The 12,500-nt window shown below is 37.2% G+C and overlaps 1 protein-coding gene across 1 annotated transcript in view; it reads right to left on the reverse strand.

Annotated features, from left to right (window-relative positions):
* Window positions 1-4,770: 4,770 nt before the first annotated feature.
* LOC135219227 (tubulin beta chain-like) overlaps window positions 4,771-12,500 on the reverse strand; it is a 66,001-nt gene continuing 58,271 nt past the window's right edge. The window contains exons 6-10 of the mRNA XM_064255812.1: window positions 10,197-10,396; window positions 9,644-9,847; window positions 8,253-8,404; window positions 6,822-6,933; window positions 4,771-5,353 (exon numbers count right to left, since the gene is read on the reverse strand). Coding sequence (XP_064111882.1) covers window positions 5,206-5,353; window positions 6,822-6,933; window positions 8,253-8,404; window positions 9,644-9,847; window positions 10,197-10,396 — 816 coding nt within the window. The 3' untranslated portion in view covers window positions 4,771-5,205. The remainder of the gene's footprint in view (window positions 5,354-6,821; window positions 6,934-8,252; window positions 8,405-9,643; window positions 9,848-10,196; window positions 10,397-12,500) is intronic.

The following is a 12,500-nucleotide window of genomic DNA, read 5'->3' on the forward strand; positions in this document are numbered from 1 at the left end:
ACGTTCAGACTGCCTGCAAAGTTGGACTGTGCAGTTATAACTGAACGGTAGTGTGGACAACCTGCACATTTTTTCTGGCCTACGTAGGCGGCTTGCGTAAAAAGCTCATCTCAATCAATGAGCATCAGGCCAAACGGCTGCACATGCGCATTGCAACGTTAATTGTTTTTTTATAATTGATACGGGAGTCAAAATAATATATATTTATGATTTTGCCACTATTCCATGGAAAAAAAATAATAGCGGATCATGAAGGCAGAAAGTGACAGCATCATTCTTGAATGTCTTGTAGATTTCATTGCAGTCTATTTGAATGAGACTTTGCTTTGGCACAATGCAAAGGCTGACGTAACAGACTAAGCTTATGTACGTTTATTCGTGGTAATAAACCATATATGCAAGACAGTTTTTCAATGAGAATAAACGTTTAACATGGCAAAATAATGTAAAACAAGAATAGGCCTAGTATTCATGATTATGCACCATGTATGCATGCAATTCGTTTTTAAAATGAGAACAAAATAATATTCTACTTTCTGACGAAAAAAAAAATTAAACCATGCAATGTTTTTCATTGCTTACATCTCACGGAGTTCGCTTTGAAATTAAATTAGACTAATCAACACACTACTGAAACACAGGAAGACAGTAGTAAACTAAGGCTTTTCATTCATATATATAGTAACACGTCATGAGAAAGTCAATCTTTAAACGAAAACACATCAGTATTTATCCTTTTAATGAAAAAAACAAAAAATATGAGGCCCATTTGTGTCAAGTTTGAAACGAAAGCAAACGATTACGAACTCATCTTTCCATGGAACTCTTCCTTCATTCACAAAATATGAAAGTCCTAGGGGCCAAATTCAAACTCTTAACAAATTCACATGGGAGCGTTTAATTCGTTTTTATCAACCACTCTTTCACTGGACGTCTTACTTGACGTTTATGAATTTCTCTTTTGATGTCAGCGACTCAGCAAGTCAATTACAGCCAGAGCTTCGTGTGTTGACGCCAGTGCCATGACTGCTGCAGAGGAATGAGGAAACGGCCTGTATGGCTGTATCGTTAGTGGCGAAGATTTGCCTACACAGTCAGACTGAGCAGTTATAACTGTGAATGCATAACTGAACGTTCGTGGCGGGTTACAGGTGGTTTGGTCAACCCTTCCCTCAATCTCCAACGCATTCGTTGAACTGGTAATATGTGGTTGCAAGTCCAAGTGCAAGACTGTATATGCAGCAAAAATGCTCAAAGGTGCATTCCTTAATGCACTTGCAATGTTGAAAACTGTAGAAACCCAGCAGAACTAGACTAATTAAGAAATTACAGTAATATATATTAAGTAAGCCCATGATTATGTTTACTCTTAAGGAGAGACCCTGACCTTTGGTACTGGCATTGAGGATTATGACCTCGGTGCTCATTAGTAGCAGGGGATAAAAAAAAAAACTACTGATGAACCAGCTGATATCTGGCTATACCTGCCAGCCAGCCTCCCCACCGCCCCCCCCCCCCCACCCCACAAAAAAAAAGAAATAACTGAAAAGAAAAGTATAAAAGGGGAACTACTGTAGGTGCCAGTGATATTAATTTAGGGTGGAAAATGAATGACTTACACTAATTTTTATGTTTTGGGGGACATACTGGACGCCATCTTGGACTTGAAAGCTTTGTCATTGTTCAAGCACACTTTTATTTGCGTTCCCGAACTCCTAAAATATAGGTTTAGGCTCCAAAATTACACCTCTAGAGTATACAATGAGCAACATACGGCCATTTAAGATTTTGATGGCCATATTGGCGGCCACCTTGAAAATTAGGGTCAAAATTAGAAAATCTGTACCTTATGGTGATGTGATTACACATGGTTGGTTGCCTGTAACAAAAATGGCATCTAAAGTTACTGTAATGGAACATGGCTGGCCATCTACCACATTAAATACCTTTTTTTTATCACGAAAAGTTGCTCACTGGTCTGTGTTTTTCAGGTCCAGAAAGATAGATAGAGCTTTATTGACCCCACTTGTGTTAAAGAATCTTGCACCAAGGCTATTGGTAGGTGGGTTATTCATAAAATGTTTGAATCAAACTACAGTAACAACACTTGGCTTGTATTCGTCATTTACACTCGCAAGAAGTTGACTAAGAGACTCCTCACGTGTTACTAGTCTCAGATACGTACTTTCTCCGTCAGGTGTGACTAAAACAAACTTGGAAATTCAAAAAATGTTTATCATGACAACCTGGGCATTAGGACGGACTATAGAAATACAGTACATTTGGCGAGTAGATGAAGTAGTGGTGCGATTAACTTAATAAGAGTACAAAATTCAGCAGTCGTCATCCAAGCTCCGCCAAGCATGACGAATCACAGTTAGATGTCCATGGGTCATTATGAAGAAATCCTTAGAAGATAATTGCATGAGCACTGTAATGGCAACCATAAGGCATATTCATATATTTTTTATTTGATTCCAAATGAGACTATCTACATCTTTTACAAGTTTAATTCAAGGTGGTTTTCACCTTTTACACCATGACAAGCCAATTTCATTCGTGGACGAACTAAAATATATGACAGTGGGACTGCATTCATTCCGTAAAGCAAAGAATTCTTAAAATATATCAACATATACATACATACTTATACATACATGATGTAGTAGGACAGGGAAGTACGATACTGTGTGTATTTTTATGTAGGCAGTACACAGTAAGTATGTTGTATATATAACCATTTACATAATTTATGAAGACTATACACACACAAACGTAGAAGCACATGATTCGAGGCGAATTTTGTCGACATAACCATATTAATAGCAATATCTTGTTATTGAATTGAATGGGATAATTTTTTCCTGGATTGCATGATTTGTTTCAAAATGGCAAAAGGAATTTGCTCATCCGTGACAAGGAATTTGTTTTGATGTGATGCTAAAATAAATGAGGCTGAATCGACTTTTATCATTTCAGTCCAACGTCAAGAAACTTTTTACAAGTGAAAAGGATTTTGCGTTGATATGGGAGTCAGCATGACTACATTCGACATCTTAATTAGCAATTGTCATTCAAAAGGTAAACAGAGGATGCAAACTGAGATAGTCCATAGCATTACGCTTCCCTGGGACACCCTAATGAAAGTATGACCTAGCAAAGCACGTGAGCAAAGTCATTTGATTCTCCTGCCGATCGTCAATCAATAGGCCACACCTCAAAGGGGGAAAAAAGAATACGACGTCCGTAAAACTTCCTGTGTCATTGCGTGGAATACTATCGATCTGCACTTTTTTCTCTGGAGGCAGCACAAAAATTTGAACCGATATTTCGGGGCTCTTGGGACCGACCCAGAAGACCTGGCCTTGGAAGGGGAGCTTTATAATTCACGATACGTTTCCGGATTATCGGACGCACCGAAGTGAAATGCAGTTATCTTACAAGGAGTTAAGTGCAGTTTCTCTCTTTCTGTGTACGGCAAAGACTGACTGTTTCTGAATATACTGCAGAACTCAATTATGCTGGATGCGGGACACTGCAACACTTCAGATAATCTCAGAAAGCCTGAATATGTTAAATAAAGCTGCTGTTGTAGGCACAAAATTTCCAATTTGTCCCGAACATTTTGCATCTGAAAACTAATTTCATTGCCTTCACACCACAGATTATCTAAGGTACTGAGGCTTTAAGGAACGCTAATGCTAATACGCCATAAATTTTGGTGGTTGCCGTCTGCCAATAAGGATTTATTGACTCTTGGATTTCTTCTAAGCCAAAGGAAGTTATTGATTCGTAAAGAAATGAAAGTTGAGAAGCATTTCTCGCGCGGTCTTTTTATGATGAGGCATGAAGGAACGTACCACTTCACGATATGTTTATAATCAAGCTGCGTTTCATCCATAAGAGCTAAATTCCTCTGCAATTATCTCGCAGCACAGAGACCAATATGAATTCTTATTTTCACGTTTATCAGAATTCAACATCCAATATGGTTGTCAAAGACAGAGTTCCCTCTCAAGTTATTCAATACATTTCTCTCGCTGTAGGATGGTCTCCATAGCAACGGCGCGATTCCTCTTCATGAATAAAAAAAAATGAATAAGTCCATAGAAAGATTCACTAATCTTTCACTAAATGTATATTCGAAACTTTACAATAAAATAGAAGAAAAAAGAGAAGAAGCGAATGATGCACTGCACACGTGATTATTATATTTATTATAACTGTTATCATTAATCATAAGTTAGTCTTACTAGCTCAGTTGGAAGCACAAATATGACTCTAACTTTAACTTTACATCAGGATACGTCAACATCATTCATTCTGAAAACGCTTGAGAAAAAAAAAATATGGTGAATATCTATTCCTAAGTCGAATGCCCATTATATATATATATATATATTATATATATATATATAATTATATATATTATATATATATATATATTATATATATATATTATATATCAGTCCACTATTTCCTATTCACTTTGGTATATTTGAACAAAGATGCGACGATATCAACATTTTCTTTCTTTCTTCCTTAGGAAGAGATGTCTGAGAACATCTTCGTTAAAATAGAAAACACCAAGAATTTAAAAAATTTTCAATACGAACATTCTAGCTCCTTGTAGTATGTTCTTATTGCTAAATTCATTTGGTTACTTTTCTTCACGAAAATCAAACATATCGATAGATTTATGGTACATGAGAGAGAGAGAGAGAGAGAGAGAGAGAGAATAGGAGAGTTGGAGAGAAGAGACATGACATAAAGAGAGAGAGAGAGAGAGACTTAAAATACCTTTTAAAGTTATTATTGTAATGATCGGTACTACTGTTGTTGCTATTATATGATTTATAACTTTTATGTGAAACTTGACCCTGTTCAATCATTAAGTACCAATATTGTAACAAATTTCTTACTCTCATCTCAGTCACAAATTACTCTCACTATGCAATATTTCTATTGTAATTTACTTTTGCTTTTAATTTTCAAGTGACCATGACTAGCCGGAGCAGCCTGACCTCCCACTGAACACACTGCTTGATTTCTCACCCTTAGAAAGTAACCTGTACAGACCACGAACGCTCTTCAACAACATTCACTCTTTAGTTCACGTTTTCCTTTTTCCACCGCTCTTGTTTTAACTCCGGTTAGTGACTTATTTCCTCTATATTTTCCTTCCTGCAGTCTTCTCTTCGCCTTTTACTGCTCGTGGTCGTGTTCTTCCTCGTAGTCATATTCGTCTTCGTCTGCCACGGCCTCCTGGTACTGCTGGTATTCACTCACCAAGTCGTTCATGTTCGACTCAGCTTCCGTGAATTCCATCTCGTCCATCCCTTCTCCCGTGTACCTGGGGCAGAATGTCCGGGAGAAAGTTAGTGTTTCATCTGCACAAGTTTGGCCTCTTATTGGACACCTTAATCAGTGACGAATGTTATTTACGAGATGTGGGAAATAATGAGAGAAAGTGACCGGGTTTTCAATTATTCTGATGTGAAGAGTTCAGTTACTGCAATGAGACTCATTTCCTTTTGAAATATAAAAAGTCTCTGTTATTTAACTTGTTTCGTAATGAACCTTTCCGTGAAAAGTTATAACAAAAACTGAACTCGTGAATGGAATGGAATATAGAAATGAGGCCCTGGGCCTGTGAGCTGAAAAGGAATTTGAGATTAAAAAGGTTGCAAAAGTGCTACAGGAGGAAAATCTAATCGTTGCACTATGAAGCAACAATAAGGAGAGGGTGCAAAGCTAGATGACAGACAATATGAACGGAGGTATAGTAAAAGGAATGAAAGGGGTTGCAGCTAGGGGCCGAAGTGCCTACATTACACCAGGCGAGGTGCACTGAGGGCACTACTCCCTTTAGGGAAAAACTTAAGAAGATTTTCATTATGAAACTAATTAAGATATTCATGATGTACTGCAGATGGAGATTAAAAACAATTATGAGAAGCGAATGAAGACGAAGTATGGAAGGTCGCATCATCATCAAAAGCCTCGGCAGAAGCAGAGGATTCTCGGTAAAGAGGTGGAAAATAAGGAGAAGGTGAATTGGATTGGATTGATACAGATTTTGGGCATGATACCAGGCACTGGCGCAACTGAGGCCATTCGGCGCTGAAACGGAAATTGACAGTAAAAGGTTCGAAAGGTGTAACAGGAGGAAAACCTCAAGGCAGTTGCACTATGAATCAATTGTTAAGAGAGGGTGGACAGTCGGAAGAAAGAGAATATGAACGGAGGTACAGTAAAAGGAATGAAAGTAGTTAAAGCTAGGGGCCGAAGGGATGCTGCAAAGAACCTTAAGTAATGCCTTCATTGCACCGAATGAGGTGCACTGGCGACGCTACCGCCCTACGGGGGTGTAGGTGAAAGACCAGAACTCTGACAAATTATGCAAGATTAAATCACTAAGGTTTTAATATACTTAAAAATTTAAAGATTTTATCAACGGAATTCATTTACATTTTTTATGACATTTTCTTGAGACGTCCGATCTGATTTCGTTCAGCGATAATTGTGTCGAATGCTTGCAAAATGTTTTGTGGGTGACAATACCTAATAAGATTTTTATGGTTCAACAACGTTCTTTAAAAATGCAAATACCGAGTACCAAATCTGTACAGATAAAGGGTCTAAAACTTTGGGAAATAAAAACCTGTTATTGCGCTCATTCATTTCCTTCATAGTAGCATAATATGCAGTCCCCTCTCTCTAGCTACAAAAACACACAAATATGAGAGAGAGAGAGAGAGAGAGAGAGAGAGAGAGAGAGAGAGAGAGAGAAACGGGGCCAAGGGGAAAGGACGTCTCACCAGTGAAGGAAAGCCTTCCGTCTGAACATGGCCGAAAACTGATCGGAAATCCTCTGGAAGAGTTCCTGAATGGCCGTCGTGTTGCCGATGAAGGTGCCGGACATCTTTAAACCTGTCGAGGGAAGATTAATAGACGTTAGATTTTCAGGATGATCCGAGATTTACAATACAAACACACGATATGAACAGCAGGAATGTTGACCTTCACTCGCTGCGGTACAACACTCCTCTCAGGTTTCCTACGTCATGTGGCCTTTTCAGGACGAAAGGTCAGGATGTCACCGCATCACAAATTCATTCACGTTTCGTACTTTTCTAGGTCACAGACGGCGTTTGATTTCCGCCGTGAAAATAAAAGAAAATGGTACATTTGAAAGAGAAAGGCTATTTTGCCTTTCAAATGTGTCGTTACACATGGAGTTCCTACTTTAAATTACTAATTTATAAAAAAAAAAAATTTCCAACTTAGTTAGTTTGTCTTTCAATTAATGGATTTCATGTGAATTGTCTACATTACCTTAAATCATTATTAAAAAATAATTTTATATTTTCTTTAAAAGCCTTTCATTTTGTCTATTTTGAATATTAATTATTTTCCTTAATCTTCTACGCGGCCCTAGAATGTTATACATTTTCTAATGTGGCCCTAGCACTGACAAGTATGCTCACCCCTGGCATTGGTCGTCATAAAAAAAATCAGCGTCGTCAGTTCAGAACTTGTTGCTTAAGAGAATGTGTCAATATTAATCTATGCAATCCTGGACATCAGTCACTAACTTTTCTGACTAATGCAAGGTTTTTAAATATTAGATGCACACTACTGTATTACCCTCATTTCCCAACATTATTAAATTTATATATTCGAATCTTCCTTTGGAGTAGGCACGGTGGACCGTGGGAGTAACCAAGACAAGACCTTTCTTCATGAGTTTCACTGACTATTAATAAATAAAAAACTTGATCAGTCACAGAAATATAGTGTTAAACTTACACTTCACAGCTGGCAATTGTAACTCCTCGTAAAATGTGGCTGCAATATTACTCAGCATTAGGAGGAATGTTCGACAGCATTAGTTTGAGAAGTACTCAGGTTAGTAAAACTGAAAACTACTGTCGGGGCTTTGTTCCCATCAGTCCCCAGTCGGAATATTTACCACCTTTTATTTATATTTTGGATTATGTTTATGTCTTTTGTTCATGTTTATGATATTTCCCCGTCTTTGGTTTCTGGTTTTACCTTCATCCTCGGGGGACGGGTACTCGCACGGAGCCTACTTTGCATGTATACTGGTTATTACCCAACCAGTAGGGCGCCGTAGAAGTTTTCAGTGTTACCCCCAGGTTTACTCAAGAAATCAGATAGGCCTACTTTAAAAACTACATGACAGACAGCGTACTAGTATATACTTCGTGTCAATCCTCACAGCTTACCTCTGGGAGGGATATCACAAACGGCAGTTTTCACATTATTCGGTATCCACTCCACGAAGAATGCCGTGTTTTTATTCTGCACGTTCAGCATTTGCTCGTCGACTTCTCTCATCGACATTCTCCCGCGGAAAACAGCTGCCACAGTCAGGTATCTGAGGAGAAAAATAGAACGAATCGGCTTCAATAGAAGTGATCCATATCAACTCGATGGTGAAAGACCAGCTCTGGGAAATCCATACTCCATGACGTCATCTATGACGTCATTAAAGTGTACTGTACTCTAGCTAATGATGTCGCCAGAACCTGGGTACAGACTTCTTATACTTGGGGTAGAATAGCAACCAGTATATGCATATAGTATGTATAGATATATATTTGATATGAAATAAAGAAAGGGTCACTGTGGTAATTACTACATGAAAACATAATGTTAAACTTGCGTAACTGCAATTCAATCAGTATATACATATTGTGAATAGAACGCAGACATCTCACTTGTCTAGTTAGCCCACCTACAAACTAAAGTACAACCCCACAGACTATTAAATGCCCCTAAATATTGCTTCCATTTAGCTTGGCAATGTAAGTGAAGCCTCGTTGATTTTCGGCCTCCATTGGTTACCGCTTATATTATAAGAAAAGAATCGTCATGTTTAAACAACTCATCATTCCAGACCTGTGCCATGATTCACATCGGTATTTACCATTGGATGGGGGCTTTTCTTTTTTGTATAAGCAGCCTTAGCCCTTAGGTGCAGGAGAATAACAAAGGTAGGAGACAGGAAAAAAGGGGGAGTGGAAAATAAAAGAAATGAGAAGAAAGAAAGAGAAGGAATACATAAGGGGGAAGGGGAAAGGTAAGCGCATGAGGTCGATATGTTTTCCTCAGATGAGATATATATATATATATATATATATATATATATATATATATATATATATATATATATATATTTATGTATATATCATGTGTATGTGCGTGTAGAGTTTTTTTTACTCATACACCCATAACGCTTTCATATTCATTCATATTCATAAATATCGTTCAGTATTTAATTCACTATACCGTGGAAATAACCTACACCCGAAAGGGATCATCATTGATAAGAGCATCTGCGCCGGCAAGGGCACACGCACACACACACACACACACACACTCACACACACACATATATATAATATATATATATATATATATATATATATATATATATAATTACATGTGTTCGTGTGTCTGTGTGCATAGGTAATATATATATATATATATATATATATATATATATATATATATATATATAATATATAATTATTATATGTGTGTGGGTGTGTCTGTGTGCATAGGTATTACCATAAACTTGTGTGTGTTGAGGATGGAACCTCACTCGACTCACCTCCCATGACGAGGATCACAAGCGCACATCATATTCTTGGCGTCGAACATCTGCATCGTAAGTTCCGGAACAGAAACGTTTCGGTAGCTCTGGGACCCTCGAGCAGTCAGAGGCGCAAAACCCGGCATGAAGAAGTGGAGTCGCGGGAAAGGAACCATGTTCACAGCCAGCTTCCGGAGGTCTGCGTTCAGTTGACCTGGAAATCTGAACGAAAAAATGTCAATGGATTTCACGGATCTACTGCTTCAGCTACAAAGTGCATAGAAAACAATTGGAATGAATCATATAAAGAACCAAAAAAAACGAATCGCGTTCCAATGGGGGAATTTTAGTCCGAAAGTGAACAAAGTGGCAGATATCAAAGACTAATACTGGGTCTCACAGAGAAAAAAAAATGTCAACAGATTGAAATCCTTCGCGAATATACTGCTTCAAAAATAAAGTTCATAGCGAACCACTGAACTGTATCATAACGAACCAACTGAACGAATCACATTCGAGTAGAAGAATTTTAATCAGGAAGTGAACGTAGCGTCAAATATCAGTGTCCCACCTCAGACACGTCGTGACTCCTGACATGGTGAGAGAAACGAGGTGGTTCAGGTCGCCGTAAGTCGGGGTGGACAACTTGAGAGTCCTGAAGCAGATTTCATAAAGGGCCTCGTTGTCTATGCAGTAGGTCTCGTCTGTGTTCTCCACCAACTGATGGACGGAGAGGGTGGCGTTGTAGGGCTCCACGACCGTATCTGACACCTGTGTCGAAAAGGGGATATTTCAGCACTAAAGTCCGTGATACATAATGAAAAGTAGCTTACTGGAACTTACTATTTAAGATTCCCTAGTTTTTTTAATGTTTATTCATTAAAAGATATATCAGAAACATGATACTTTCTTCACATAAGATCGAGGAGACTGAAAACCGAGGAAACTGAAGTGACTGTCAGGCCCATTTTCATGTTTGTGAATTTAGTTTAAATTCTGGCGTTTGAAAAAAAAACATTGAAGTTGTTACTTCGTTTTACAGTCTATTAATTCCCAGCTTCCATCTTCATGCACAAAAGAAGTAAAGAGAATCACCGGATCATGTGAAATCATTTATTGTAAATGCTGAATAAATCGGTGCGTTGCTTTCAGCTCGGGAAATAACAGCATTCAAGTTAAAGATAACAAGCGATCAGAAGCATCATAGAATATTATAAGGGAAATTAAACAGTTTGTTTTAGGTAGGCATACTCTCGCGGCCGCTTGCAGAAACATAAATAAATATATATATATATATATATATATATATATATATTATATATATATATATATATATATATATATATATATATATATATATATATATATATATATATATATATATATATAATATATGTATACATACATACATACATACTAACATACACATACATAGAGAGAGAGAGAGAGAGAGATGTGTTTTTCATGTGAACTTGACGATATATTATTGATTTTCACATTATTCTCTCAATTTTTTTTTGTGACTTAGGCTATAAACTCTAACGTCACGAGCTCCGAGGAGTATCATTTTCGTTTTCTACGACGACTAATAATTATCGATTCGACGAAGGCTTCTGGAGACTCACAATGCAGTCCAGCCAATACAATCATAGGTAACGGCATAACAGGTGCATTCCAAGAGGCGACAAAAAATTAAATAATTAAATAAATAAAAAAAAGAAAAATTGTATTGAATGCCAGATTAGTGATTCACAGGTCAGAAGAAAGAGACACTTCAGAAGACTGACCTTCAGCAACAATAGACGTATATCGAAAGCCCCGCTATGCAAACACACAGATATATACCTCCTTCACTGACGTGAAGTGCAGGCCTTTACAGGGGGACGGGGGAGGGGGGGGGGTCGTTCAATTTTTGGAAATCCATACTTTCTGTGACTATCCTTTTTATTGAGCTGTGCTTACAAAGTAATGAATAACAATCTTTTGTTTTTCTGGCAAGTCTTTTTTATAAATTTTGTTTTTAAATATTAACATCCCTCTTTAGTAGTAGAAAATACAAGAAGGTGAATAATTTGGTAATGATGATATTATACCTACATATAGGTAATGACATTTATAAAGGAAAAGGAAAAGTCCCAGTTTTTTGGTGGAAAAAAAAAAACTTGAAGAAACTCTGGGTACGGGCCCGAAGTGGCAATGCTGAATGCAAATTGAGAGGGAAAAGGCGAATGCTTTGTGAAATAAAGCTGAAAATTTAAAATGTATTTAAATTGTAAAAAGGCGAAAGAATGAACTGGCTGACCAATGTGTGCTGAAGCGGCCTGGTCACGCGGAGAGGCTAGAGAACTAGAGAACGGAGATATGGGGAAGTATGAGAACAGACAGGCCTCCACATCCAGGAAGCAGAAGGGTGTGTCCGAGAAGGAGTGAGTGGCGCAATGTGTTTAAGGGAAGAGTCGTCGCGTTGCTGACGGTCATTACTGCATAGGCTTTTGGAAGATTTACAATGTGTTTGTGCTTCATGAACCTTTTATCATAAGAAATGGTTTATTGGCACGCACGCAAGAGCGCAAAACACACATGCACACACACACACACACACACACATATATATATATATATATATATATATACTATATATATGTATATGATATATATATGTATATGTATATGTAATATATATATATATATACATTAGTATATATATATATATATACTATATATATATATATATATATATATTATATAATTTATATATATTATATATATATATTATATATATATATATATATATGTATATATATATCAGTAGAAGGATCCACAATATTATTCATGCTTATCAAGACGAAATATATTTGTAGAAATATTCACAATG

The sequence above is a fragment of the Macrobrachium nipponense genome, chromosome 1 (genome assembly GCF_015104395.2).
Source record: "Macrobrachium nipponense isolate FS-2020 chromosome 1, ASM1510439v2, whole genome shotgun sequence".
Lineage (NCBI taxonomy): Eukaryota > Metazoa > Arthropoda > Malacostraca > Decapoda > Palaemonidae > Macrobrachium > Macrobrachium nipponense.